At 36.8% G+C, this 27,846-nt stretch overlaps 2 protein-coding genes across 4 annotated transcripts; one reads left to right on the top strand and one right to left on the bottom strand.

The window, feature by feature from the left end:
- Positions 1-55: 55 nt before the first annotated feature.
- LOC137939255 (protein NLP5-like) lies at positions 56-5,390 on the top strand. The gene is made up of 5 exons (XM_068784490.1): positions 56-1,105; positions 1,370-1,417; positions 1,511-2,525; positions 3,546-4,903; positions 5,048-5,390. Exons 1-4 carry the CDS (start codon positions 164-166, stop codon positions 4,445-4,447), a joined length of 2,907 nt encoding a protein of 968 aa, XP_068640591.1. The 5' UTR covers positions 56-163; the 3' UTR covers positions 4,448-4,903; positions 5,048-5,390.
- Positions 5,391-5,969: 579 nt separating this feature from the next.
- LOC137938827 (uncharacterized) lies at positions 5,970-26,376 on the bottom strand. 3 transcript variants are annotated; one of them, XM_068783882.1, is made up of 39 exons: positions 26,290-26,376; positions 25,453-25,532; positions 24,250-24,349; positions 23,884-24,018; positions 22,759-22,875; positions 22,335-22,485; positions 21,964-22,211; positions 21,667-21,858; positions 21,459-21,535; positions 21,254-21,371; positions 21,050-21,133; positions 18,122-18,217; positions 17,917-18,018; positions 17,697-17,765; positions 17,448-17,543; positions 17,253-17,360; positions 16,974-17,087; positions 16,799-16,882; positions 16,539-16,667; positions 15,299-15,497; positions 14,990-15,133; positions 14,756-14,808; positions 14,473-14,556; positions 14,280-14,348; positions 14,106-14,182; positions 13,884-13,953; positions 13,619-13,768; positions 12,482-12,547; positions 12,244-12,388; positions 12,034-12,098; positions 11,877-11,942; positions 11,230-11,323; positions 11,016-11,052; positions 9,917-9,974; positions 8,503-8,613; positions 6,718-6,785; positions 6,469-6,535; positions 6,313-6,381; positions 5,970-6,204 (listed from the first exon to the last, which is right to left on the bottom strand). In XM_068783882.1, exons 1-39 carry the CDS (start codon positions 26,332-26,334, stop codon positions 6,115-6,117), a joined length of 3,927 nt encoding a protein of 1,308 aa, XP_068639983.1. In that variant the 5' UTR covers positions 26,335-26,376; the 3' UTR covers positions 5,970-6,114. The 3 variants fall into 3 exon arrangements, with proteins under 3 accessions (XP_068639983.1, XP_068639984.1, XP_068639985.1); XM_068783883.1 differs by having other exon boundaries at positions 14,756-14,799; XM_068783884.1 differs by having other exon boundaries at positions 14,756-14,799; positions 23,884-23,991.
- Between the last annotated feature and the right edge of the window lie 1,470 nt (positions 26,377-27,846).

Raw genomic sequence — 27,846 nt, 5'->3', positions numbered from 1 at the left:
AAAAGATCCGCAGAAAGGGAGTTTTTGTTTTCATTTTGTGCTCTGGTTTCCGCTTCTTTGCAGATTTAGAAGTGTTTCTCTGTTCAAACAGATTTGTTTCTTGACAACCAGGGACAAGGTGCTTCTTACTGTCTATCGAATGGGATACTGACGAGAACTGGTCATGGAAGATGCCATTTTCTCACGTGGAGCAATCTTGCGGGCTCTCTCTGATTCTGCCCCTGAGTTTGATTTCTCCGACGATTTCTTGTTTGGAGGATGCTGGTTAGAAACTACAGATGGTTCTGATTTCTTGCTAGCCAATGCTTCTACATCTACCCTTTTTGATTCTTCTCCTTTTAACCCTTTTTCCGACATTAACAACACTAATTTGAACGGGAACCCGCACCTAGATGCTGCCAAGGATGGAAAGGAAAAGTCACTTTTCGATGAAGAACAGCCATCTGGCAAAACGCAATCCGACCATCTGACTGGAAGTCAGGGTCTTCACAGAAGTATGAGTGAGATTCCAGAGTGTTCTGCCCAACCAGCGCTGTGTCCAGCTGATGATGTTGGTAACAAATCTGAAATGATTGCTCCAATCTCTGAGTTGAGCAGGAAGTGGTGGATTGAACCACAGGCACATCCGAGCCTAATATCTTTGAAAGAAAGGTTAATTCAGGCACTTAGTTACATAAAAGACACTACAAATGGTGCGGAGGTCCTTGTTCAAGTATGGATCCCAATAAAGAGAGGAGGCAGAAGTGTTCTTACTACTTATGGGCAACCTTTCTGGCACGTTCCTAATTCTCAACAACTGGCTAATTACAGGACCGTCTCAACCAATTATCAGTTTGATGTAGAAGAGAATGCAAATGAGGCCACTGGATTGCCAGGTAGGGTTTATCTTGGGAGGTTGCCAGAATGGACTCCAGATGTAAGATATTTTAGTAGGGAGGAGTACCCACGAGTTTCTCATGCTCAGCAGAATGGAGTCCAAGGAACTCTTGCTCTTCCTGTTTTTGAGCATGGAAGTCGGTCCTGTTTGGGTGTTCTGGAGGTTGTGTTAACTGCTCAAAGGATTAACTATCAGCCTGAACTGGAAAGTATCTGCAGTGCTCTTAAGGTATTTTTTATCCTTTCAGAACTTTTTGAATTTTGATTCAGTTTTCTATTCAAAGCTTGGATATTCTTGGACTGTATTTGTTCCCTGTATGTTTTTTTTAAGGCCAATCAATTTCTGTACTGTTGTTGATATTTTAAAGAAACAATGTTAACAAGAAGAATCAAGACCCAGAGGATACCTTCAACATGCAGGCAAATTATGAGAACAAATTTGAAACTTTTGTTTGTCTTTTCATATTCCACTAAAGAAACCTGTTGCTTGCAGGCTGTTGACCTTAGAAGTTCTGAAGTTTCAATTATTCCTCATATGAAGGTACAACATCCCGGTCTTCCATCTTATTTGAAAAACCTTGTGGGAGTACAATTTCAAGTTCATCATTCTCTAAAGGGGGACTTCTTTGAACAGGAAGGCAACAATTCTTATCACATTGCACTACCAGAGATCCGGGAAGTCTTGAGAGCTGTCTGTGAGACGCAGAGACTACCATTGGCTCAAACCTGGGTACCATGCATCCAACAAGGCAAAAGTGGCAGTCGGCATTCTGAAGAAAACTTCTTCAATTGTGTCTCAACCATCGATGCGGCTTGTCATGTGACTGATCCTTGCATGAAAGGTTTTCATGAAGCTTGCTCTGACCACCACCTGTTTAGAGGCCAAGGGGTGGCAGGAAAAGCTTTTACCACAAATCAACCTTGCTTCTCTACTGATATAACAGCCTTCTCCAAGTCTGAATATCCTCTCTCTCATTATGCTAGGGTGTTTGGTCTAAGAGCTGCAGTAGCAATTCGTCTTAGAAGTATATATACTGGAGTTTCAGATTATGTTCTGGAATTTTTCTTGCCTGTAGAGTGTAGAGACAGTGAAGAACAAAAGCAGATGCTGAATACGTTATCTGTTATTATACAGCATGTTTGTCGGAGTTTAAGGGTTGTCACAGATGAAGAACTTCAAAATGAATCTGTTTTGCCCGTTAATGAGGTAGGTCCTGCTGGCGGTAATTCAGCCAAACCACCCTGCAATGAAGTTGGAAGACCTAGTGGGGAGACAACTCCAAACCTTACTGGAACTTCATTGGAGGAGCCACCATACATGCCAGATGTCCTGCAAAGTGCACAAAAGGGGAAAAGCATTGTGACACCTGCTTCCTTTTCATCAAAATTTCAACAGCGGGAGCCTGTAGAATTTATTGTTACTACACAACAGCATCAGCATGAAGAAACATTCTCAGAGTTCAAACAGCATCACCGAGCTGTCAAAGAGAATTTTGATCATCTGAATTCTGTGCTAGGAGAGAATGGAGTTTCAAATGTTGGTAGGGGCACAGAAAAGAGACGAACAAAAACTGAGAAAAATATTAGCTTGCAAGTTCTTCGGCAGTATTTTGCAGGAAGTTTAAAAGATGCGGCAAAGAGCATTGGTGGTAAGTTTTTTCGTTGTGCCTAATCAAGATTATTACCCATTAACTTGTCGACCGTGATTCTGCCAGTGTGCTTTCTACTCTATAGTAGCCTCCTGATTTTCCTCCACTTAAAACAATCCAGCACTGGATCCCTCGGTCAATATTGCCTCTGAAGTCATCCATGTGATTTTGTTAGACTCATCGATATTTGCCCATTCCATTGTCTCAGTACCTCACAAAGTCACTAACCCACTGAACATTTTACTTTTTACTTAACTAATCTTCCTCAATTTATCTGATTGATAAGATACCTGGAACATCCTTTGTTCAGGTAGAACCCTTCAATCAGGTCATGTTTTCTAAACAATGTTTTTTCTTTCTCATTTTCTTTAAGTGGATCCTCCCACATATTTAATGAGTGCAAAAGATCAAGTCTAGGTTGCAAGTAAGAGGATTTTACAGTTACCAAGGGTATGAATATGAATTGAGCATTTTTGTAGTACAAATCTCCTTGTATGCTGGTCTTGGCAGCTGATATTATTATTATATTCATTTATTTACAAACAGACTTCAAAAGTAAACTAAAATGTTCTAAAACAGCAAGATTTTGTTGTCCATTACTGCATTCTAATTTGCTTCTCTTAAGTATTTTTAATAATATAAAACTTCTTTGGAACTCGTGGTACATGTCCGATCACATTAACTTAGCCTTTTTAACTGCTTGTTTAAACAAAAATGACTGTTTCGTGAAAATGGTTGCAAATATTCTTTCTTTGTTCAAAACATTACCTTTCTGAACTGCTTTTTAGTAAAGGACCAATTTGAGTTGCTCCCTGTTACATACAGCGTTATAGCCTGTCGCAACTAGATAATCCTTCATAGAAACTTCTCCATACATCAGGGAGGAAGATTGTTACTCCTGATATTAATGTATATCTTATCCCCTATAGTCATTTGCTATCACTATTATACATAGATACTAATGGTAGTTAGTTTTTTTTTTAATTGTTTGCATAATTTAACAAGTTTTCTTTGTTGTAGTGTGTCCCACTACTTTGAAGCGCATATGCAGGCAACACGGAATCACACGTTGGCCTTCAAGGAAAATCAAGAAAGTAGGGCACTCCTTAAGAAAACTGCAAGTGGTAATTGATTCAGTGCAAGGTGCAGATGGTGCTTTTCAATTGAGTTCTTTATATGCAAATTTCCCAAAGGCCTATGGTTCAGATATTATGTCTCCAAATATATCAGGAAACACCGCTTTTGCTACATTAAACCCAATTGAACCATCAGTATCCTTAAACATATCTCAAACTCAAGGTATATCCAACAACAATCCCAGTGCTTCAAAATCCCCATCGTCTTCTTGCAGCCAGAGCTCAAGCTCTAGCCTCTGTTGCTCGAGTGGAGCCCAGAAAAACTCTGATGAAGCCCCACCTTCAAATGAAGATATGTTGATGGAAGGAAACAATAACACCATGCTAAAGAGAGCTTACAGTGAAGCAGAGTTGCATGCTTTTATTAAAGAGGAACCAAGACCACCAGCTAGGTCTCATAGCCATAAGTCCCTCAGTGAGCACCCTTATGCAGAGAATTTATCTCCTATTCCCAAGAGTAATAATACTCGTTTGCCACGAGGTGCATATCCAAGAGTGAAAGTGTCATATGGAGAAGAAAAGGTAAGGTTCAGCTTGCAACCTTCATGGGGTTTCCAAGATCTGCTACAAGAAGTTGGTAAGAGATTTAATATGGAGGATATGAGTACCATGGACTTAAAGTACTTGGACGATGATTCCGAGTGGGTCCTCCTGACTTGTGATGCCGATCTAGATGAGTGTAAGGATATTTACAAATCATCTAGTCCACATGCAATTAAACTCTCAGTTCACCAAAAACATTTTGGTATGAGGAATTCCTTGGGAAGTTATAGTGGGCTTTCATGATGGTCGTGAAACCTTTCATTTCACAAAAAGAATTAGGTTTAAGACTTCTGGTGTCAATGGTAGAGGAACTCTCCGAAGAAAGGATCAGAACTGAATTCACAGGAAATTCACATGTAAATATAGGACTGCAGTAAAACTATATATACAAAGAATTATAGTGAAGTTTGTAGTACCATTCACTTTGAACGAAAATAATTAGAAGGAATGACAAATGGACAGACAGGGATTTGTTGATCATTTACTCTCAAAACCTCCATGGTGGCAAACTGTACCGGACACATGTCATATGTCAGTTGTGAAGCATGAGCATAAAGAAGTGTGATGTTATCAGACAACTATAGAAGATGATTGGGTCCAGAAATGGTGTAGGGAGTAGACCTTCATCAGAGCGTTCAGAAAGTGGAAACCGCTTTCCTGCAATGAAGCTTTGGGCAGCTTTAACATTTGAACCACAAGGTAATGTTGGTATTATATAATCCATTGCTGCTTTCTGCATCTTGGTTAATTTTCATGTAAATAATATAATTCTTCAGGGTGTCTTTGCATGAAACACCCTTTTCCATCGACATGATAATTGACTGGGTTTCAATTTTCTCTCAGGGCAAGAGACGATCGGGTTTAACCAGAGGAAGAAAAACACAAGAAAAGTATTGGATTGTCTTTTTGGAGGTTTCTCTGGTGCTGTATAGTGTTTACAATAAAGAAGGGTTTGACATGCAGATGATTTTTGTACAAAAAATTTGTGGAAGAGCCGCTGAGCCATGAAATCCTTGTACATGTAGGCAGGCCGATAGTGGGGTGTTTTGGTCTGTTTTCTTTTTCTTCAGTGGCACGAAGTTTCTGTTCACTTTGACATGGCAGTAACATCAACTTTCTTAGTTGAAAGTGACCAAAACAATGTGGAAGGATTTTTAATTGCGAGTGACGTACCCTTCCTGGCTTAGTTTTTGGAATTCTTGTCCGACCTTGGTCTGTTACTAGTTACTTTTCAACTTTGGATTTTTTATTTAACAATTCAAATTTCAGTTTATTAGATCTGTAAAGAAATAGAGACGATAACCTCCAGAATTCTTGTAGAAAATTTTGAAGGCATCGCTTTTACGTAGCCTTCTAAGAAAGAAAACCTTTACATACTGTTAGTGAAATCCTTACTTTGTCTCTCACCTCGGTTATTTTTAAATGCAGCCTTCTCAAATGTTGCAATTTTAAATATAGGAAATAGAGTCAAATTTCGAATATGACAAATAAAATCCACTATGATTAGAGATAAAAAAAAAAACCACTACTCTTCTGCTAAAAATAAAAGATAATACGCCATGTTAGAATTTAATTAATTGGATATAACATACATACATACATAGGAGATATAAAGGCACTTAGGCTATTATTTGAAACGATTGAGCTGATTGGTTTGGATTCAATGTGAACAGGGGATTCATTTTCATATTAAAATAAATATATATATCTAAGTCGACAAAATCGAAATATTTGCTCCCGCACTTTTAACTTAAACAAAAGAAAAGTAAAAAGAAAAAAGAATCGCACCTTTCGAATAAAATGATTTAGCAAGATGTAACTATTTACAAGGTTATTATCATTTCAACAACAAAGCGCTATCTCTCTACCATTTTCCTTTTTTCGAAACTCTGATAACCCCAGTAGACATTTCAGCTAACATGTGAGGAAGCGCTTGGCACTTCCTGCTTCCTCTCGATCACCTCGTACCTTGAAGGAGGTCCGCATAAGCTTAACACTACCTGCAAAGCATTCGCGTCTATTGTCATGAAATTTCTCTCTCTATTTTCAATATTATATAACCAACTAGAGCTTAATAAATTTTGCAATAAAAGCCCGATTTCTCTTACCGGTAAGAAAACAAGCCCGTGCAAAAAACCAATTAGCACCAAGGCAAAATACATTTGAAAATAATAAACCTGCAAATCATAAGAAACCGTGATCAACGAAACAGAAAGAAATTGAACGTACGATACTTACGAATGCGGAAATCAAGTCTTCCTGACCACAAATATCTCTGATTTTGCAAACCGCAGGACGATGACTCCCACGAGCTTTGTCAATGTTATGCCACTGCAAATACATTTGCACCAACATGACCTGTTAGTAGGAATTTTGACACCTAAACGGAACCGAAGAAGCCTTTCTGGAAAATAGTCAAAGCATCTTCTAGTTGCTGAATAAAAATTCAATACACCCAAGCTTCACATCCTTGAACCGAGTAATCAAAAGCAAGTCGAGGTAGGAACTCTCACCTAAAGACAGAAGCACCCATGGTACTCAGTGCCTCCTTTGCCCTTTGCCCCCTATCTCCAATGCTCACCTGTAAAAGAGAATCGGTGAATGATTTAAGTATAGAAAATGGACAGAGAAATCGGTCCAAAAAAAACAACATGAAAAATTAATTATAAAGACAGCTCACTATTTTTTTTTATTTTTTTTTTTAATGACAAGGATTATGCTTAGCAAGTAGAAGCAGATCAAATACACAGGAAAATGGTAGAAACAAATTTTAAAATCTTTGATTCCATTTTTTCACCCCTCGTTCCAAGACAGAAAAGGTACGAAAAAAGTTGGATTGTGAGCGAAGGAAAAAGTACCGGACCACTTGTGTCATTACAGACAGGAAGAAAGCAAATGTATACAGAGTACATTACCCAGTCATGGAAGAAATCCATGACTCCTATTGGGCAAATGCTTTCTTCTTCCTTGTTACTTGCTTTCGGCATTAATTTTTTAACTTATTCATTCCTTTGATAAAGTATAACCTCAGTGAAAGAATAAACTTTCAGAGCATTAATTGATACTTGGAATTCTATTTTCAAAAGGGACGTAAAAGATCCCAAGCAGAATTATGATCTATGATTATAGATAGTGCACTCCAAAGCAGCATATACTATGAAAATCATCAATCCCAGCTCCCAATAGAGAGTGTCTGCAACTAAAACAAACCCTTTGCCCAGCCACAGCCATCTGCTGAAGAAAATGGAGGGCAGTGGCCTGTCGTTTGACACAGTATTCAAATATTCTTTATTTATGAAGAAAGCAAAGAGTTAAAACAGTAAAAGGAAGAAAAAGTTAACACTTCATGAGAACTCTTACAACATCACAGATCTCAACTTCGTTTAAAAGAAGGGAAGAATGATGCAGTACATGCCAATGTGGAAGATCTAGCTGAAGAATATCTAAGGATAACAGATCATCCTAAAATCTCTCATGTTTAAGATCTAGCTGAAGAATATCTAAGGAAAACAGATCACCCTAAAATCTCTCATGTTTATGAAAGAAGAAGAAAGAAGAAGACTATTTAAAAAAGCTTAAATTTCTTATTTTGGGCTCAAGTTCCAAGAATAAAAACTCCTACATCAGAAAGTTTCTCTAAGTTGTAATTATCAATTTTAAGCATGCTGACAAGTTGCTGTTTTAGTTAAAAACTTCAATTAGAAAGTCTTTTCAAGCGGTAGCTTCCTATTTTAAGCTTGGGTCTTTGTTTCCAAATTAGAAAGCTTTTTCTAGTGGTAGTTTCTTGTTTCAGATTTTGGTCTTTGTTTTCAAATTAGCATAGCCTAAACCGAGCAACTATTTAAGTTAAACTAGATCCAGAAATACCTAATTACAGTCTATTTCCTACTGTGGAAACGATAGAGTTTGCTATTTTGTTGATTTGTTATGCCTTTAAAAGTCCCCCATGTGTAACCCAGAAATCACTCTTTTACCACTGAATAAATTTTTGGTTTGTATTCTCTTTTGGATAAACTTATCCTTGGTTTTTTTTCTCTATTTGTTATTTTTCCTAATAGCTGCAGAAACCCTAATTTCTGTCTTTCATGTTTTATCCACTAAACTCAAACTGGATTACAGTTTTAACTGTTGCCAAAATCCACTGAAAAATTCAATTTTTTTATTTATTGAATCTAAACCACTGTGCCACGTCACAAATCAATGCATACAAATCTTCCATTGCAATGCACAAAAAAGATGTACAAATTTCAAGAAAGAATTGACAAGTAGGATCTACTTAGAAAGGAAAAAATACTTACTGAAAAAGCATGTGTTATATGCACACAGAATTCGACTGCAATTCCTATAGACATTACAAGGTTTACAACTGAAACTGCATTCAGTTGGATGCCCAGAATTGCCATAACACCCTGCAAAGGTCCTTATTGTTAGTATGAATCTTATCTCAAGCAAATACAGACAAATTGAAGAAAGTTAACCACAGTGATGAAACCAAAACTAACGACATTTGTAGCATTTTGTGGATAACAAGTATAAAGAAAACATTTTTTAAAGTAATTTACATCCATCCCAACCACGCAAACCAGAACTTTTTCATCAATAGTGAGAGCTGAAATGCCAACTCTTCTGTGACCTACGAGTAGTAAATCAATGTTGTTAAATATTTTCCTTTTGATGTTTCATGGCACAATGGAGTATTGGGAAATATTCACTACCAGTGTATCTAAAAAATGATTCAGCAGTAAACACTACATGTTTAAACACACTAAATATAATACCACATTCTTCAATCAGGCCATCCAAGCCTTAATATTATGATTCTCTTAGTGTTTAACTCATTCAGCCAGTCCGGGGAACCTCATTGACCTCCCTGACTTCTGAGCATTAAAAGATAGATTTGTCAAAAATGACCTGATAACATCAGGTCATTTGCCAAGCAAGACGGTGTATAACAATTTATCAACCTGTCCCAAACTCCACCCAGCTGGAGAAGATTCGGTATGCAATTTAAAGTTCGGTATGAAAAACTATTGACCACAGTAGTCCGTTATCAGTCGTCCATTTCAGAAAAGTGGTTATTTACAATTGATATTGTTAAGGAATAGTCCCACATGGATTAGTGAGTACAAAGATCTTGAGTTTATTAGTTGGGAAAGAGGTTTCCTAAGTTAGCTAGTCATTTTGGGATGAGCCTTGGACCCAATTTAACATGGTATCAGAGTAGGTACTCATGTGGGCCTAAATTATCCACATGTATACCCACAAAAGAGGGCCTACACCTAAACTGTTTACTTGTAGAGCCACAAAAGAGGGCCTACACCTAAACTATCCACTTGTAGAGCTACAAAAGAGGGCCTACACAAATTATCCACTTGTAGAGCCACAAAAGAGGGCCTACACCTAAATTATCCACTTGTAGAACCCACAAAAGAGGGCTTACACGTGAGGGGAAGTGTTAAGGAATAGTCCCACATAGATTAGTGAGTACAAAGATCTTGAGTTTATTAGTTTGGAAAGTAAGTTGGCTAATCATTTTGGGATAGGCTTTGGACCCAACTTCACAGATATTATTCTCTACAGATCATATCAAGGATCTTTTTGTGAATCTGACTTTTACAAGGTGACATGAGCTTCAAATAAACTTAAATAGAAAACAAAGAACAAGATAAATTCATATTTCATTTGGAAAAGAGAGAGTCTAATATGACTTACAAGGAGATCCACAACAATCATAGCCAACACTAGTAAAATAATTGCTGAACTCCATAAACTGCATTAAAGAATGCAAGAAAACATACATCAAAATGAGGACTAATGCCGCTAAATTATAGAAATAAAGTTCATAGAAAAAACTGGAATATGGGAGCTTTGCCATCTCAACTCTAGGAAATTCCTGGTTTTCAAGTTCCAAAAGAAGAACTTGAAAATTCAGGTGTTGTTTTGTAGTTAGCAATAGCTAATACAAAAGAAAAATCCACTAAGAAATTATTCTCAGCAAAAGAAAGAAAAAAATCAATGGTGCTGCAGCAGCCAAAGAAAAAATCTTTATTATTTTTTAACTTGTGAAAGTTACAGCACATCTCCCTATTTAAATACTCTAAAACTACGATGTCCGTGCCAAAATAGGCTACATCATTTTGGTCTTTCTTAGGACTAGATTTCCTAATTACAACTGAACCAAAAATTTACTAAATTGAAAACCACTCACTGGAAAAGAATTCCAGCAATTAACTAAAATAGATATTGCCAAATATGAACACTTTACAACTTCTGTAATTGACTACTAATAAAGGAATTACTAACCAAACATTTTTCCCAAATAAAACTCTCCTACTTGGGAGTTATTAATTAACTAGGAAACTGATGAAAGTAGAAACTTCTGACTTCCCTTTTCTACTTTCCAAAATATTAAGCTGTCGCCTTCTCATTCTTCCTCTTTCCTTTTCTGTTTCCTCATTTCATAAACCTTTAATGATTGAGGATGACTTAGTTTGTTCTCATACTTTTCAGCAATTTCAAACTCCGCTTATACTGTAACATGTAAGATTTGGTCCTAGAATAACTTGTCGACATCTGATGATATAAATATCTTTCCATGTTTTTCTTTTACTTCCAATATCTATATTTATATCTCCACATCTGTTAGATGACGTCCAAGCATCAGATGTTGACACATGAAGTAAAATTATCTAGTTCACAAAATGAACCAAGATAGAATACCTCTTTGTAAAATATAAGAACCCAAATAATCACTTATTACAAAGATCTTAAAGGTTTAAACGATCCTGGGTTAACGGCTAACAACATTTACCTGCAGGTGATGGCCAAGCAAACAATAAATACAGCACCTAAAAAACAAATTATGATATCAGTAGCTAGTCAATTACAGGGAATAGGTCTAGAAATGTTCACCAAAACTGCAACCAACATCAGTAATAACAAGAAGACAAATAACAACTCAAATTTTAACAAAGTAAACCAACCGAACATATTTTCCTTAGCTAAAGAGACATGTAAAGGCTAACCGAGAGCTAGACCAAGGTTGGTCAGTGCAGTCCTCCAAATGCTCAAGTACTGCTCAAAAAATATATAAAACACTGAATATGGGAATATTTCCATCTGCAACATTAAAGAAAACTCACATCAGCTCTCAGAGATCATATTTGGAATAAATGCAGTCCATGTATCTTCAAATAAAGAACCATTAGGAGCAAAAGCAAAAGTCTTAAACCTTTGCCAGACTTGCTCCATGACATAACCATGGTGTTCCAACCTACACTTGGAACCAACTTGGGCACTTGAAAATCGAGCCTCTGGCAGACTCAGTCCAGACTCTGGGCGAGTTTAGGGATCTGATCCACCGATCTAACACACCCCATGCCAAATGAGGGTCGACCTAACTGAGTCGTGGTTGACTTGCTAGGTTAGAACACCATGAATATATGGTTATGTGACATACTAATTTATTGCAAAGAATCCTGACATTTATACTTGCTGTGAAGTAAGTAAATTCCAATCAGCTGACTCTTGCTTTCTTAAATGGAAACCTTCTCTCGTTGACACGCAAACTCAGCTAATTCAATTACGTACTTCTGAACTAAGATATTTTAGCCACACCTAAAACATGCCAAAAGAAATAAATAACACTTTCAGCTCAGTTTTGCTCATTTACCTGCAAGGCATCAGAAACCCTTGAACTGAATTCTCGAGCTGCACGCATTGAATTCACATAGTCACGCTGGAAAAGAGCCAAGCCAAACCAGGTAAGTCATATTAATCAGGCTAAAAGGTGATTAATGAAAAAAAATTCATTTAGGGCACAGATATACTTGTTTATTAAGTGGTGTATGATATGTTCGGAACTCTGATGCTTGAATGACACCACTTTCATAACCTGTTAAACAGATACCAGACAAGATCACATGTAACTGGAGCTAAAAACTAATAATAAAGTTTTCGTGCCTAGACCTATTCACAAAATAGGAATCAAGGTAACCTGGTCTGCATAAAAAGTATCAGAATTTCTCAGGGCAGATTACCAGTCAGATCTACACTTTTTGTGTAAGCCCCATGACCACCTTTAGCACAATCAGCAGAAGGCAATGCATTTAGAAACCAAGGAAGCTTCTCCCTGAATTGGGCAGTAGATGGACGACCTTGCTGCAAGTCCGAATGACGAAAACACTGAAACCAGAGACAGCTCTAGTCATTCCGGAGACCTATTTTTTAAAGATACGAGAAGAAAAACGTTCTCCTCCATAGAGAAAGTCAACTAACCGTAGTACAATCTTTACAAACCCCACCAACATCGCAAGCACCATCATCAGATTGACAGCAAGGTGGCTGGAACACAAAAAGGAAAATGTTCACTCAACAGTTGCAGGTAAATAAGAACATCACAGGTGTTTTTCTTAAGATGTAATGAAAAATGATGCAATCCCAGGTTGCAACCAGCTGTTAGGAACCTAGCTGATATGCCCCAAGCTTATGAAACGTATAAAGAAAAAAATTTAAACCTATCCCATAATAAGTGGTCTGACCTGACCAATACCCAATTTTGGCTCAAAGGATCATAACTATCGACCAAAATTACATGCCAACATCCAAGACTGCGCTATTCTATGATAATTTTCATTTTGGACTAGGTAGCCCTTGTCAAATTTCTGCTCTGGGATCAAGTAGCCCTTTTCATAGGTCGCACACTTTGGGACACAGTTGCCCACTCTTTGATGGCTTTCACTCTGAATCAAGTAATATTTTTCCATTTTTCTTGCTCTAGAACTACGTAGCCCTTTTCATATGTCCCACATTCTCAGACACAGTTGCCCACCTATCAAGTAACATGTTTCCACTTTTTTACACTCTCATTTTGCCACCAGATAACTCTTTTTATAGGTCACTCCCTCTAAGATTTGAACATGAGATATAATTTGTACTCTAGTTCCACATATTAGATACCTAGCCAATACACAAAAAATTCCACAACTAAGGAAACAAAGAAAGCTATGCCCTTCAATCTAATGATATTTGGTTGGTTCCGCCCGACACCCAAAACCCAAGATGAACCCCACAGAATCCTAACACTAACTTACACCAATACATGTCAACCACTGTGTTACCCATACTGTTCACATATTTCTTTGACAGAAACATGTTTCCCCTACTTGGCAGTACTAAATATTCCAGTTTATTTCCATAGTTCATACTACTAGATTGTAAAGTAACAACTAGAAACAGAAACAAGAGAATTCTGAAGTACTTGATTGTCTAGTAACCAAAAATGTGAACCTGTTCTTCTGTCTCATTTGAAGACCTAAATACCAACTGAATCTCTGAAACAACATACCATATTTCTTCACATTGACCAATCAACTATCAATTTAAAGTGTTACTCAAAAGTTTAACTAGAGAAACCTGATCATCAGGAGGACAATATGTTCCATTAGTGAACACGCGGCAGCAACCGAATGCTTCTGGAGATAACCACACAAGGAAGTCATCAAGCCACGATGCTGCTGGCTTAGCTATGTGACTTGATGCTGGTACCAATGATGCTCTTGATATCTGCGTACAAAAAGATAATTGAATCTGTATTCCAGCAAAGACAAGAATGATGTAAACAAAACTTCTACGTCTCAGTCCCAATTCCGTCTCTCAGACTAGCCAATAAATGTTTCACCTCATTTAAAAGAGAATTAGCACCACACTGGCTGATTGAGCATAACTGATTCGTTTCTTTGGATTCCACACTGAAAACACAATTAATACAGAATAAGAACAATTTCCATGATTGCTTAGACTTACTGATTTTGTGGTAAAGTAAAAATATGATCTTGAAGATCACAATGACATCAGGAAGGGTATCGGTTTTTCATTGATACATGAGATTAATCAACAATACCTATAATTGTAGTTCTTCACAACAAAATATAATGGAGGGCCCACTCTGAGATACTCAGATACATTACTAAAGTAACCCTACAAGAAAACTTCAGTCAGCCACAGCAAGTAGAAAATAAAAAAGCCAACATGTTATACATTCAAATGAAGGAAATGAAGCAAATGTGAAGCCCACCTGAAGATATGAATCACGGGGAAGAGCAATTTGCTGTTCTAAACCAGGTTGGATCCTTGTGGTGAGTGCCTGTGAGGTTCAATATAGAGGGTAGAGTTGCATAAGATTACAATGAAAATCAAGAACAATATTCTTATTTGACAGATATTACACCCAGATGAAAGATTAGATAGACATGATTTCAAGTACTTACAATGCTTGCAAAAAAAAATGCAGTGAATAAAGCAATCACTGCAACTTTTACTCCCCAAAGACTGAGAAGTGGTGCATGAACTTCCTACAGAGTTAAAAATAAGTTAAGATGTAGACATTTTTTGTTTTTTTTTTTTCTGAAAAGACAACCGTGCGACAGATAGAAGACTCTACAAAATACAAAAAAGGTAAACACACATGAAAAGCGAAACAAATCATAAAAGGGACCACAATTAACACTTCATTTAAAAACAAAAGGAAACAAAATATTACAAGAACAATACCTTCATATAACGGGCTAACAAACCAGGTTCTCTCTGCCCAATACCTACAATATCTTTAAAAAATTCCCCATTCTAATCAGTAAATACCCTAAGCAGAACAGAAGTCCTTAAAGAATAACAAAGCTACACAGACACCAGAAACAATCTAAATAATAACAACAACAACAACCAAAAAAAAAAAAGTAAAAGAAAAAAATAGAGGCAAGTTATGGGAAAGAAGCTTGTGCCACCTACCCTTGTCAGCTTCAGCTGTGGATACAGGGATCTTGATGCATGGAAAACAATCAACCCTATGGTCTTCCGTTCTCAGAAAGTCAAAAACTATCAAGGCAACAAAGGCCGTTACTTGTAGAAGGAAGTCTAACAGAACAGCAAGTGCTGCAACAAAATAGATCAGTTAAAATCATCACAAGATGCAGAGGGAGAAAGGCACGAAAATGTTAAACAACAAATTCACATATCTCAACAGAATATCTATCTTATACTTTTTAAAGTATAACTCAAATTTCTAGTCAAAAGAAATAGGGTCCAATTTTAACGAACCTGCAAACATGGAGAATACACGACATGCAGGCATAGGAATGAAACTCCCAATTGCAAATGCTAGAACCTCTGATAGACTTGCTAGAGTTATAGATGGTCCGACTTCAACCAGCGCATTACTAACTCGTCTTTCTAGAGGCAAATCCAATGGTTGACGTTTGACAGCATGCACCAGGATGCACATGTTATCCACCCCGACCTGTCAACACAATAAACCAAATAATGATCTATGCAAGCAATGTGCTGATTGCATTTTTATTTATCTACCATCATAAAGGATGGCGCCATAGGAATAGCTGAGATTATTAAGACTTCAGATGCTTTCTTAGAGGTTCAGGATTGCCTGGTTCAGCAAGTTGCTTAGTGAACAGTGTATTTGACATGTCTAGAAGAGAAACAATGGAGATGAGAGCTGGATACTGAACGCTTTTCAATCTATACTTGGGAGAGAAATATTCAAACACTGACATACTGTACAAGTAATTTTTTTTCCTGGTATGGAGAACACTCTTTTTTCTTTCTGAAATCAAAATTGAAAGAAATCACCATCAGAAAAACACAATATCAAAAACCGAAAGAAAACACCGTCGGACAAACGCAAAGGACAAGATCTATGTTGCAGCATACCAGTTATAAGAAACAATTTTGATCAAGCAAATGAAGGTATACAAGCCTGAAAACTAAATGTTAGCCAATTCTTCTACAGCTATTGTGGCCCAGTTCTCTGGCAGACTCATTGTGTTGGATCTAACTCCACCAAGATATGCTGTGATATTGCAAGATCTACCATAAACATTAGGAACATTTGGTAACAAAAGATGGATAGAATATATTGTAATTTGCCCATCAGTTAATTGTTGGAGGAGATTCAGCTGTTCTAATTTCATGGGAAATGGGAAAAAACAAACCACCTAGGAGATTTGACCAGATATTTCTTTTAAGTTTTAGATCTTGCTATTGAAAAGCAGTGTTCATGGGCACATATTCCAAGATCAGCAAATCCAATAGCAGATCAATCGGCAAAGAAGGGTGTATCTTTGCAATGGTTGTGAATTTTAGTCACACTAATTGATAGCATTTTTATTTTATTTTTATTTTTATTGCATTTTTTTCTTGTATAGATTATTTTTTATCTATATTGTAATTAGTTTTCTTTAGTGGAATAGAACTTTCACAACATTCAAAAAAAAAAAAAAACTGAGAAGTAGCAGAAGTACAAGAAGGAGAAAAGCTAACTTACAGCCAAAACAAGAAATGGGATAACTTCCATAATGATGAGGGTGGATTTTACTCCAATTGCACTGAACAATCCAACCGACCCAAGTACAGAAAGCATGACAACCACAACTCCTGACAGTCCAAGGAGTATCTGAAATTCCATAAAAAAGCCATTAGGAGTTCCACATATAAGGGCTACAACACTAATAAACATACAAGTCAACAATTCAGATGGGAACATTGCAATGCTCAAAAAAGAAGTGAAATTGTAATAAGTCTTACCTTTGATGAAATAAAGAAAGAAGCTAGATTAGGTGCATCTCCCAAAGTGACCGATATATAAACAAACATCACTAGATAGCTAATCTGATGCAAACAAGAAGGTAAATTAATATCAGTTGCGACGTGACACCAAAAGTACTTTCACAAAGCAATGGACAACCCCTAACTAGCTCACCAATATGGTTATCACATCTGCAGAACTCTCCCTTTTTAACTCATCCTCAATAGAACTTTCTGAAGAGAAAGAAAGTGTAAGATTATGCTTTTGCACCATTGGAATCAGCTCCTCCTGAAAAACAGCACAGTTTTTTTTTTTTTTTTTTGAAAATTATGAGAATGCATTAGAAGAGGAGAAGTTAAATTTTAATAACCACATCCTTCAAAAAATTGATATATTTAATAAGAGAACTAAATGAAGAAAAAAAACAATGTAACAATAAATAAGAATGTGAACCTTTACTAAGTGAATAAAAGCCTTTTCCCAGGCCACTGACTTCCCGTTTTCTTCGCCTGTTTTATCGACCTCATTGTTTACTGGATAAGTAATTACAAATGTGGAAGCCTGATAGAAATATGAGATTTTGTATGATTACTTGGATATCTTCAAATGAACAATTGTTTGTGCACAAATCATGACCACAATTAGAACCTGAGAATAATTGCTCCCTCCAAAGCCCCCCAATGCTGTGCTTGGATCCACAGGAGCTTTGAATGCACTCAAACATGTTTCTGCAGATGTATAATGCTGAAGAAGAGCCCAGGAAATATATCAAAATTAAAAATATCAGGGATACAAAATTAACTGATGGGTAAGATCTAAATTTTAGTCTGTATGAAATATCATACGATGCAAGCATGCTTCCTTTCATTCAAAAGCAAGAAGACATGCCATATATACCTGAAAGCAGTACTCAGCATGTTGAACTCCTCCATAATCATCATACTTTTCTGGATCCATTTTAAAATACTGACAATATCAGAAAATACAGGTTTAATGATCAGAAACATGGTAGTCAACAAAAACTATGATTATACAAGGCTGAACTGAAATGAGCAATACTGAAAACCTATCTAACTGGAAAATAATTAAAAATACCATCCAACCGCTATCATAATACCTGTAATACACTCTGTGTTGCACAATCTGCACCAAGGGGCTTCATGCAAATGTCAGTAAGAGATACAATAGAGCCTGAGTAGTTTGCACGTATTCCATCAACCTGAGAAATGTACACATCATAGCAACATTGTAGTCCAAAATCAGGTTATGACAACCAATTGCAAATCCAGATTATTGCACATTTCACCATAACTATATAATACCTTTTTCTGAATTTCAAAGAGAAGCTGGATATTATTGTCAGTCACAATACTTCGTGAGTTCCCATTCTTTGGATCTGGAATAGTTGCTAATATAAGCTGCACAGGAACCGAAAGAAGCACACTAACCTTGTCAAGAAACCACAATATACATTAAAACAAATTCAGAAAAGAAAAAATGCTCGAGAGATTCATTTTTTGATTCAGTGACATGAAATGACAAACGCAATGAAAAGCACACACCCGACTTCTAGCCTCTATAAGAATGTCATTTCTAAAGCCAATCAGTTGAAGGGATAATTAAGTATCTTCAGCTCATGAGATGGCAATCGAATTGAATCAGTGTCCTCATATTTATGCAATAGCTTGTCTTGAAATATAAGAAATTAGCACCCATCCTACTAACTCCCAAAAGGCTTCGTTAGTGCTGTTAAGATTGTTTTCAAAGCACAATAGATAAATAATTTTAACACCAGATGGGACAAATTTAACTCACTTAGGATAAAATATGATCAGATATTATGTATTAGATAACTGCAGATTAGCCTGCGGGAAACTGTAGAAACTAGATAGAGTCAAAGCCCACATTCTGAATGTGAGGAATTCTTACAGTGCCTTCAAGAGTGTTTGCAAAAGATAATTAGCATCTACATCAAAGCCAAAGTCTACTTTTAGATTACAAAAGATTAAAGACACGTGATAACGTGTGATACAGATATTGTCAAGTCTACTAATCTGATATGAAGAAAATCCCAGGGGGTGTTAGTGTATGAGAAATTACTGTGGAATTGGAGTTCAATACCAGATGGCAATAATTAGATTATACACATTAACTCTTCTCCTCCCCTCTCCTCAATGTCGGAAGCAGCCAACCAACCCCTCCCCCTCTCCTCCTCTCTACGGCTGGGGAGAAGATAAGGCCATCCCCCTTGTCTGTATGAATGGACCGCTCCCTCAAACAAAGAAGGGGAGGAGACTCTCCTCCTACCCTATCCTCTTCTCCCTATTATACAAGAGGAAGGGGGGGAAAGCCTCCACTTACCCATTGGTTTGGGGAAGAGCATCAGCCTTCCCCCATTTCCATGGAACAGAAGAGGCCTCTCCTTGGATAGACAGAGATGAACCCTCCCCCTTCTAAAATTAAACATATGTTTACTTCTAATTGTTAAATATATTTATATAAAACATCACGTTATGTTAATATGTAACTAAAATTTTAGTAAAAATGTAAATACACAAAATTATGTTAATTTATATCCGTTTTATATCTTAACAAAAAATATTTTAAAGCAATGTTTCATTTTTAAGAGAAAATACATATTTCTTGCTACTTAATCTCGACCTATGAAAAAAACTACAAATAGAAAATATTTTGTTTGACCAAATTTTTTTGGCGTTTGCACCATTTTTTTAAATATATATATTTGGTGTTTGCACCAATTTTTTTTTTGAGAGGGGCATGGCATGATTCGAACTCACTACCTTATGCACCTAATGTAAACAGAATACCACTAGACCAAAAGGTGTTTGCACCAATTTAGAAGATGAAACTTTTAACCCTATTAAAATTGGGTTCAGGTCCATCCCAAAATGACTAACCAAATTAATCAGCATCTTCCCTATTAATTAGGGCATCTTGGATCTATCTAGAATTATAGTAATACTCCCCCTCAGGTATAGGCCCGCATATAGTTACTTGCTCTGATAACATGTAAAGTTAGGTCCATCTCGAAATAACTAGCTAGCATCAAGGGGCCTCTTACAAAGTAATAAGCACAAAATCTTTCTAATTATAGATCTAAATGGGACATTAAAACATACCTCAATTCCTCTTATTTGACAAGTAGTAAAAGAGGTAAGAAAATGAGTTTTTTATTGCCCTATTAGGAAATGATTAAAAACTTAAACCAAGAAGGCACAAAAGCAAGAAACCAGTCAATGGGAGTTTTTTTTCCAAATGGAAAAAATCTTCAATGCGAAAATTGGTCAGGGAGAAGTGAACTCTAAACAGAGACAAACAGTCCCTAATAGCATAATTCATTTGTTGGGAGAAGTGAACAATAATTCCAAAGGTAACTCCCATATTATCAATTTTTTGTTTCAAAAATTGTCTTTCTGGTAGTAAAATTCTAGTATATATTTCTAGAGATTAAATTCTAAATTGAATAAACCCCCCAAGGCACAAAAAAATAAAGAAAAGGGAGTTAATAAAAACCATTATATTCAAGAAACAAGAGAATGATATTGATGATCTCCTCCAGGCTCCCTACACTCATAAATACTTAGAAAAATTAACGAATTAATTTTACTAAGTCCCCATTCTCATTTTGCAATATCTATGTCTATACTCAACTTTGAAAAGTAAGATACATCCCTAGTTGTGAATGATGTTTGTTAAGGAATAGTCCCACATGGATTAGTGAGTACAAAGATCTTGAGCTTATTAGTTGGGAAAGAGGTTTCCTAAGTTGGCTAGTCATTTTGAGATGGGCCTTGGACCCAACTTAACATGGTACCAGACCAGGTACTCATATGTGGGCCTACACCTAAACGATCTACTTGTAGAGCCACAAAAAAGAGGGCTTACACCTAAACTATCCACTCGTAGAGGCACAAAAGAGGGTCTGCACCTAAATTATCCATAGTGCCACAAAAGAGGGTATACACATGAGGGGGAGTGTTAAGGAATAGTCTCACATGGATTAGTGAGTAAAAAAATCTTAAGTTTATTAGTTGGGAAAGAGGTCTCCTAAGTTGGCTAGTCATTTTGGGATGGGCCTTAAACCCAACTTCACAATATTAAATGAGCAACCATTGTGTTTTGCCTTCCACCAAAGCACAGATAATAAAGAATATAACAGAATTTAAAATTACTGATGAATGCTTAGAATAGAACACAGGAAATCAACTGAAACTCAAAAGGTGCATTACCTGTTCAATTCGATAAAAAGGTGCAAGGTGGCTGTCAAAATACTTTTTCTCTTCTGCAGCCCTACTTCCAGACCCCACCCAGAGCTGCAATGGCACAACCATCGTCAGGCAAAATTACTCATCCACAAAGACTATAGTACAGGCACATAGTTTGTTATCTTAAGAGTATCACTAGAAGATGCCCAAAACAGTCCAGAATTATACCTTCTCAGGCTTTGTCTCCACCTTGAAACGGATAAGACCCAAGCACAATACAAGTGTAATAGCCAGTGATGAACAAAGCACTAGAGCTGGGTTTCTAGCAACCCATGTTCCATATCTCCTGCACAATAGTATGAAGGCAGAGTTACAAATCCAAAGGCTGTACAGCCAAAAGAAAAAAAAAAGAGCAAGAAGAACAGAGAATAACCTGTAGAAGCTAGACATATAGCCTTGCACAACAGAAAGTTGGAGGCCATTTATTATTCTAGAACCCTCTTCAGGCACCTGTAGATCATTACATTGATCAACCACCATATCACTAAAACAGTATATCTGTTGATAAATTGAAAATATTTTGGCAATTAACGTGGATAAAGAAAACTACAGGAAATCAGTTGCATAAATAGAAAAAGTACCTGCTCTGGGTGGGTTTCACTTTCCTCTTTATTCACAGATTGGAGCCCACTTTCATCTCTTATATTCAACAAAGGCTTTGTTCTAAGAGAAGGGCCACCTCTATCTCTCTTTGTGTGTAAAAAACCCCAGCCCAAAAGTACAGACACTAAAACAATGTATAGTAATGTTAATGACAGCTCTATACACTTCACCTGCATATATAACATAAATAAAAAATGATATAGTAAGAGCAAAAAAAAAAAAAAATTGTATTCACTTGAAAGGACTTTAAGAAAATAATGGTACTTGAAACTTACATGGAGGGACCCAATTTTAACAGAGCATGAGCGTTTATGATGTGGAGAAGGTGGAGCAGAACCAGCACATTCAGAAGAAGAAGGACAATCACCGCAAGAACAGCCCAATGAAGTGTCAGCACATGAATAGACAGATACATTCATTGGCTTCATTCCAGATGATTCAGGGGCACTTGACCGGAAATTTATTGCATAGGGTGATCCAGGCACATTCAGGTCTGCTTGTCGTCCAATAAATGCAAACCATTCTATACAGAGAGAAATGGGAAAGGTAATTATGAAAATCACTTTTTTTCTAAAAGTATTAGTGATCTCACTTAATATGTTAGCATTATATATTTAAATTTCTAATTGTTTTGAGTGGCATTTACCTTTAAAATTTTGAGCCCCTGCACCGATGAACTCCATGGCACGAGTGTTCATTGTCCCAAACTTCACATCTTTGCAAGAGTTGTACAACTCTTCACCAAAAGCATCAGTTACAAAAAAGTCGATGCCATCAACAGTGAAACTACCATTAACCTATAAAAAAGAGCAGATATATTTTCCTGAATCTATATATTGCTTACACAGGGGAACAATAAAAAGCAAGAGCAAGCAAGAAAGTGAGAGAGAGAGAGTGTGAGAGAAAGACTGAGAGAGTGAGAGAGGGAGGGAAGGAGAGAAAATGAAACTATTTACTTATGAAGAACTTGACCAATCATTTTAACAATAAAGACCAGTGATCAGGCCCTCATATATAAAAAAGGAGAACATATCAAATAACAAAAAGGTATCATAATGTCAAGAGCTAACCTTAGATACAGAAGTCACATTGATGAAAATACTTTGATATGGAGAGCAAGAAAGCTCACAGAAGAGATTTAAGAAATTCCTCAGGCATGCTGGGCAACCAACAAGGAAAGGAATTGCCTGCACAGATTAGATAACCAGTTTAGGCCAAATGAGGACAATCATCAAAGTCAGACAAGCTCACAAAAACGATGAACAGTAATATGTAGAGAATAGGCCAGATCAGGCAATACCTGATTCACAGTCATGAGGGACATGGTTCATTTAAAAGTTTATCCCATCAGAAACCAGTAAAACTCAAAATGGCATTTTTTTCTGAAATGGTATGAAAGATTTTCTTTTCTTTGGTGAGAACTAGAGCTACATACTTGAAGGTACAATGAAAATCAGTGAAAAACAGGAAGAAAATAAAAGGATAGTTATAAGAGGAGAGGGGTACAGACCAGTCATAAGGAAAGTTCTATGGATACCAAAAGATTGCAATAGTAGGCCGATCCCTTACAACTTAAAGAAACTTCGGAATTTGACAAAATAAAAAACTACTAGGCATGAGAGAAATGACTTGTGAAAAGAAAAAAGTCAGTTGAGACATACAAGATACAGGAGTTTCCATCATTTATGTCATTCTGCTAGTTCTTTTACAACTAACTTATTTAAGAGTCTTCTTTTAAGTGTTCAACGGATATGTTTATGTTACCGTGGGTATTATTGTCCTACTGTACTTTGTCACTTAAAATCTGCCTTACGTGAGGGGTACTTGTGTCCTCAGATGTACTACTTTATTAAGAAGGTAGCGAGATCAACCAGTCAACCCTATTCACACTGAATCTTCTCGATGCAAACCACTGGGTGCTGTATTTCTCTAATTTCTGCGTGATTAAAAATCAGATTAGTGCCTGCGAATCTTTTCAACATTTCTTCTTCTTTCTTCTCCCATTATTCGAGTTTCCTGATTGAGTACCACATCATTGTATTGTATACACATCTAGGTAAAATGCCATAGATCATGATTGAGTATCTTATAGACCTAAAGACAGCTTCATGGAAGGCACACATGTGAGCAGAAAAACTTCATAAACTTGCAGACATTTGATGAAACATCAAATCAGTTTTAGTCATGTGTCTTACTTGTTGAACTTGCCCGCGCAATGTGTCAAACTGATCTGCAGTGCAGCAAACATTTCCACTGATTGTCGGGCATAAGCTCTGAATCTTCAAAGAAAGTAAATCATCTGGCTGGAAAAAAACATAATAAGGTGTAACCTGTAAGAACACTCAATTAAAAAAACGCTTATACACATTAAAAGATATGGATTCATTCAAAAAGGTTACTGCAATTTAAAGATGAGAAAACTCTACAAATCAATAAACATGCATTTATTTTGATATATATCATTTTTCAATGAAACATTTTCCAAACTCTGTGTCGCCACAAATAATTTTCTCACTGAGCAAACAAACCACACAGAGAGAAAGAGAGAGAGAGCCTACTACCTTAACAGAAGGGGAGCCATAAGGGCAGTTTAAAACCTTCCCATCTTCACGCTGTCCACAAATACCATACATAGCACAATACTCTACTGAATGTCTGTCTCTGTCCATGTAAAATAAAATGATAGCAGAGAATTCCAATAAGTCAGTGAGGGGTAGTAGAAAGAAATTTGGTGAAAATTTGACCTAGAGAGAGCTGTATTCTCTCAATCAAAATGCATCAGGAAAAAAGCATTAATAAAAGAGAAGTAGCTTGGAATTTCCTTAGAGGAATCCCAGATTTGATCATTTTATTCGAAATAATATCTACCAGAAGTTCCTCACAGGAATAAATGATTAAGCAAATTATAAAGTGACTACCACAAACTTTCATCAGGTAACAATATCTTCAAGTGGATCCACCACTAGGCATTAATACACTGCCATGAAATTTAACAAAATACTCAAAGATTGAGAGGCTTTCCATATCATATTTAACATGATGTAGATAAAGAAGAGAGACCAAAAACAAATCTATGTAAACATACTAGATGAATTGGTTGAGTCAACAACGTGATCAAATAAAATTCTACTCTTTTTTTCTCAACGAAAATAAGAATCTACTCGAGCATAAATCCAGTGCTTTCATTTGAGAGATATCTTCCGAGGAACCCGAAACAGAAGTAAAGTGCAGGCCCACCAAATTTTTTTACCAAATAGGTCCCCCTGTATCTCTACGAGATGCTTTAAACAGAAAAAGTAATTAGTACTCTTCGTTCGTCGAGCATACTTATACTTTTCCTTCTGTTAATGAATTTTCATCCATTAACGACAGCAAGTATGACGTAAAGATTCATGCAAGTTTTGCCCCTTCTATTAAATTCTGTTTGACCTATTTTACAATTCTTAGATCAGGTGTAGGTGTATCAGATTCTCAATACATATCGGGGGGCTCAAATACATACTATCGGGGATGCATTTACCCTTGGTTCAAATAAATAGACATGATAACTGAAACAAAATTAAACACCACAAAATTAAATTTCAGTTTGTATCAGTAGTACCACATAGAGGAGTAACCGGCAATAGAAAATTTCACAGAAATCCAGTGAAATCAGTAAGTCGTTCAAGAATTGTAACTTGTGCTAAAAGTATACAATATACGAGGTACATATAAATCTCTCAGATTCCAATTCATCAGAAAGACCTAACATTCAAATGTCTTACTTAGATGTAGAATTGGCCTCCAGAAGAAATCTAGCATCATATGTCTCCCCCGCAGTTGCTGGCAACACAAAAAGAATAGCCTGCGTATGTAAAATTGCAGCAAGTCATTTAATGCCATCAACCTTCATGGTCATGTATCGGTACTGAAGACAGGATAATGAGGAATTTTTTTAAAAAAATCTCAAAATTCCTAGGAAGCGTATAAAAGACAACCCGACATAGTGTCCAAAGAAAAAAGTTAGAACAGGAACATGTGGACCATCAAAAGAAATGAAGAATTAGTAAAAGGATGACGAGTTAATAAGTAGATCAAAAAGAAAAAGAGATGCCTAAAAACTTCTAGTTATTGGTTTCAGCCGACAACGGATCATTGTCCTCGATTTAAAAGCATTCAAACAGAAGCTCCGACTCCTGCCCTCCCAAAAACTTCCGAATGCATATAATTTTCCGAAGTTAAATCCCTAACCGGTAATACACTCCCTTACAGAACTTGTTTTCTGCTCACGTGAACACTCAAAATTTCAAATGTGATCAGTCATCAACCAGACGTTTTACGGCAAAAAACTATTCCGGAGGACGAAAAGCTGAGAGACCGGAGACAGCAAACAATCTCAAAGCTTAATATTTTGACCAGTAATCATCAGCTAAAATCGAAAGGTCAACCGATTTAAACGAACTCCATTCCTCAGAAAAATTTATAATTATTCTTCTTTTTAACCAATCCAAAACTATCGATAAGGTTCCACAGATCACAGTACAAAAAACAACAAAACAGTCTCAACCGAATAACAATCAAAACAAAGAAAACATGACGGAATTCGTCTCGCATTGTCTTGCCTGCAAAAGAGACACGGCCAGGAGTAGGCTCCGCCGGAGCGCCATTGTGTTCTGTCCCCTCGGTGAGAACGCTAGCGGGTGTACACGGGGAAGTGTGGCAGATTGCAAGGACAGTCAAAAAGTCCCCGGATTTATAGTCTTAAGAAGAAAGCCTCGACTGTCATCCAGTTTTGAGAACTAAACGACAAGAAATACTAAAATCACAGAAAGGACGAAAACGCCCCGGTTCAGTACAACGTGAGACCGAGAATGAACGTTGGGTATTTTCGTATTTTCATCAACTAGAGGTAATGGCCAACTACCAGCATCGTTGACGTTAATGAATACATGATGCTGACGTGGTTCAAGGATAACGAAGAAAACTGAATATCACTTTTATTTTAATTTGTTAAAATTATTATAATAAATAAATAGAAAATTTATTTTCATTTAACCAATTCAACCAATCGTGCGAGAAAAAAAAATTAATAAAAATTAGCTATTAAAGAGCCATTGGGTACGTTCTAGAAGAACAATCATTAGTGGAAACTCTCACTTTCAACTTCCATTTCCGTAATATAAAGATCCGAGACGAAAAGTGGTCCCACGCATCTGAATCTTTTGCTTTGTTTTTTTACAAAAAATATTTTAATTTTTTATTAATTAGTGTTTTTATTTTTCAGGATATTTTTTATTTTTGAAAAAAGGAAAATCCAACGACCGCACCCATTGACCCAACAACCGCATTTACCCCTGGCTCCCACTTCCACTATCTGTCAACGCCCTCGATGATATCGAAACCGGGCGTAGGGGTAAAATTGTGAATTTAATAATATTCACTGAAAATAAGCCTACTCGACACGTCCGTGTGATAGAAATCATGCTCGGGGCCCAGAGAGTATATAAAACTGGTGGTGGGGTCAGGGGAGTAATGATGGGATAAGCCGTTGGGCCCACCGCTGTATATGGGCGGCGGGGGTAGGTTGGGCCGAAATTTTTGAGTTCTGAGTCTTTTGACCGTGGGAAGCGCATCATTGCGCGCATCCCGAGACGCGCCACGCCGCGGCCGGGCGCCGAAATTATCTCGCGGGAGAAATGATTCCGTTTCATGTGTGTGGCTCGCCGGGCCGTACGGACTGTATATTTAAAGAATAAAAGAAGGGCAAGCCGATAAAGGGCTTTCCAGAGTGACGCAATGATTAGATGGCCTGAGCCGAAATAATTGGTCTAAAAGTGTTAGATGTGCTTTGAAAGTGGTGAATTTGAAGGCTCAAAGCCCGAGTCTCCACAGGATGTGCGGATCCCAATAACGCTACGGCTTGGTCCTATGACCCGGTCTGGTTCCTAAAAACTCGATTTAGCTAACCAACCCGGCTTGCTATTTTCTATGACCCATAAAAGTAGTTAATGATTTAAATAGAAAAAAATATCTTATCATTTTTAAAAAATATATTTAATAAATGAGGAATAGTTTAACACGGTAATTCTTGTGATGACAATGTTTGATTGGATATTGATAAATGACAACTGTTAGCTAATTCACTCAAAAGACTGATCTATTAGATGCGAAAAACTACC

This window comes from Aristolochia californica, unplaced genomic scaffold (genome assembly GCF_029961685.1).
Source record: "Aristolochia californica isolate CCGP_79_NKW_82.1479 unplaced genomic scaffold, dmAriCali1.0.hap1 SCAF_8, whole genome shotgun sequence".
Classification (NCBI taxonomy): domain Eukaryota; kingdom Viridiplantae; phylum Streptophyta; class Magnoliopsida; order Piperales; family Aristolochiaceae; genus Aristolochia; species Aristolochia californica.
Note: the sequence above shows the minus strand (reverse complement) of the source record. Positions and strands in the feature narration are given on the sequence as shown.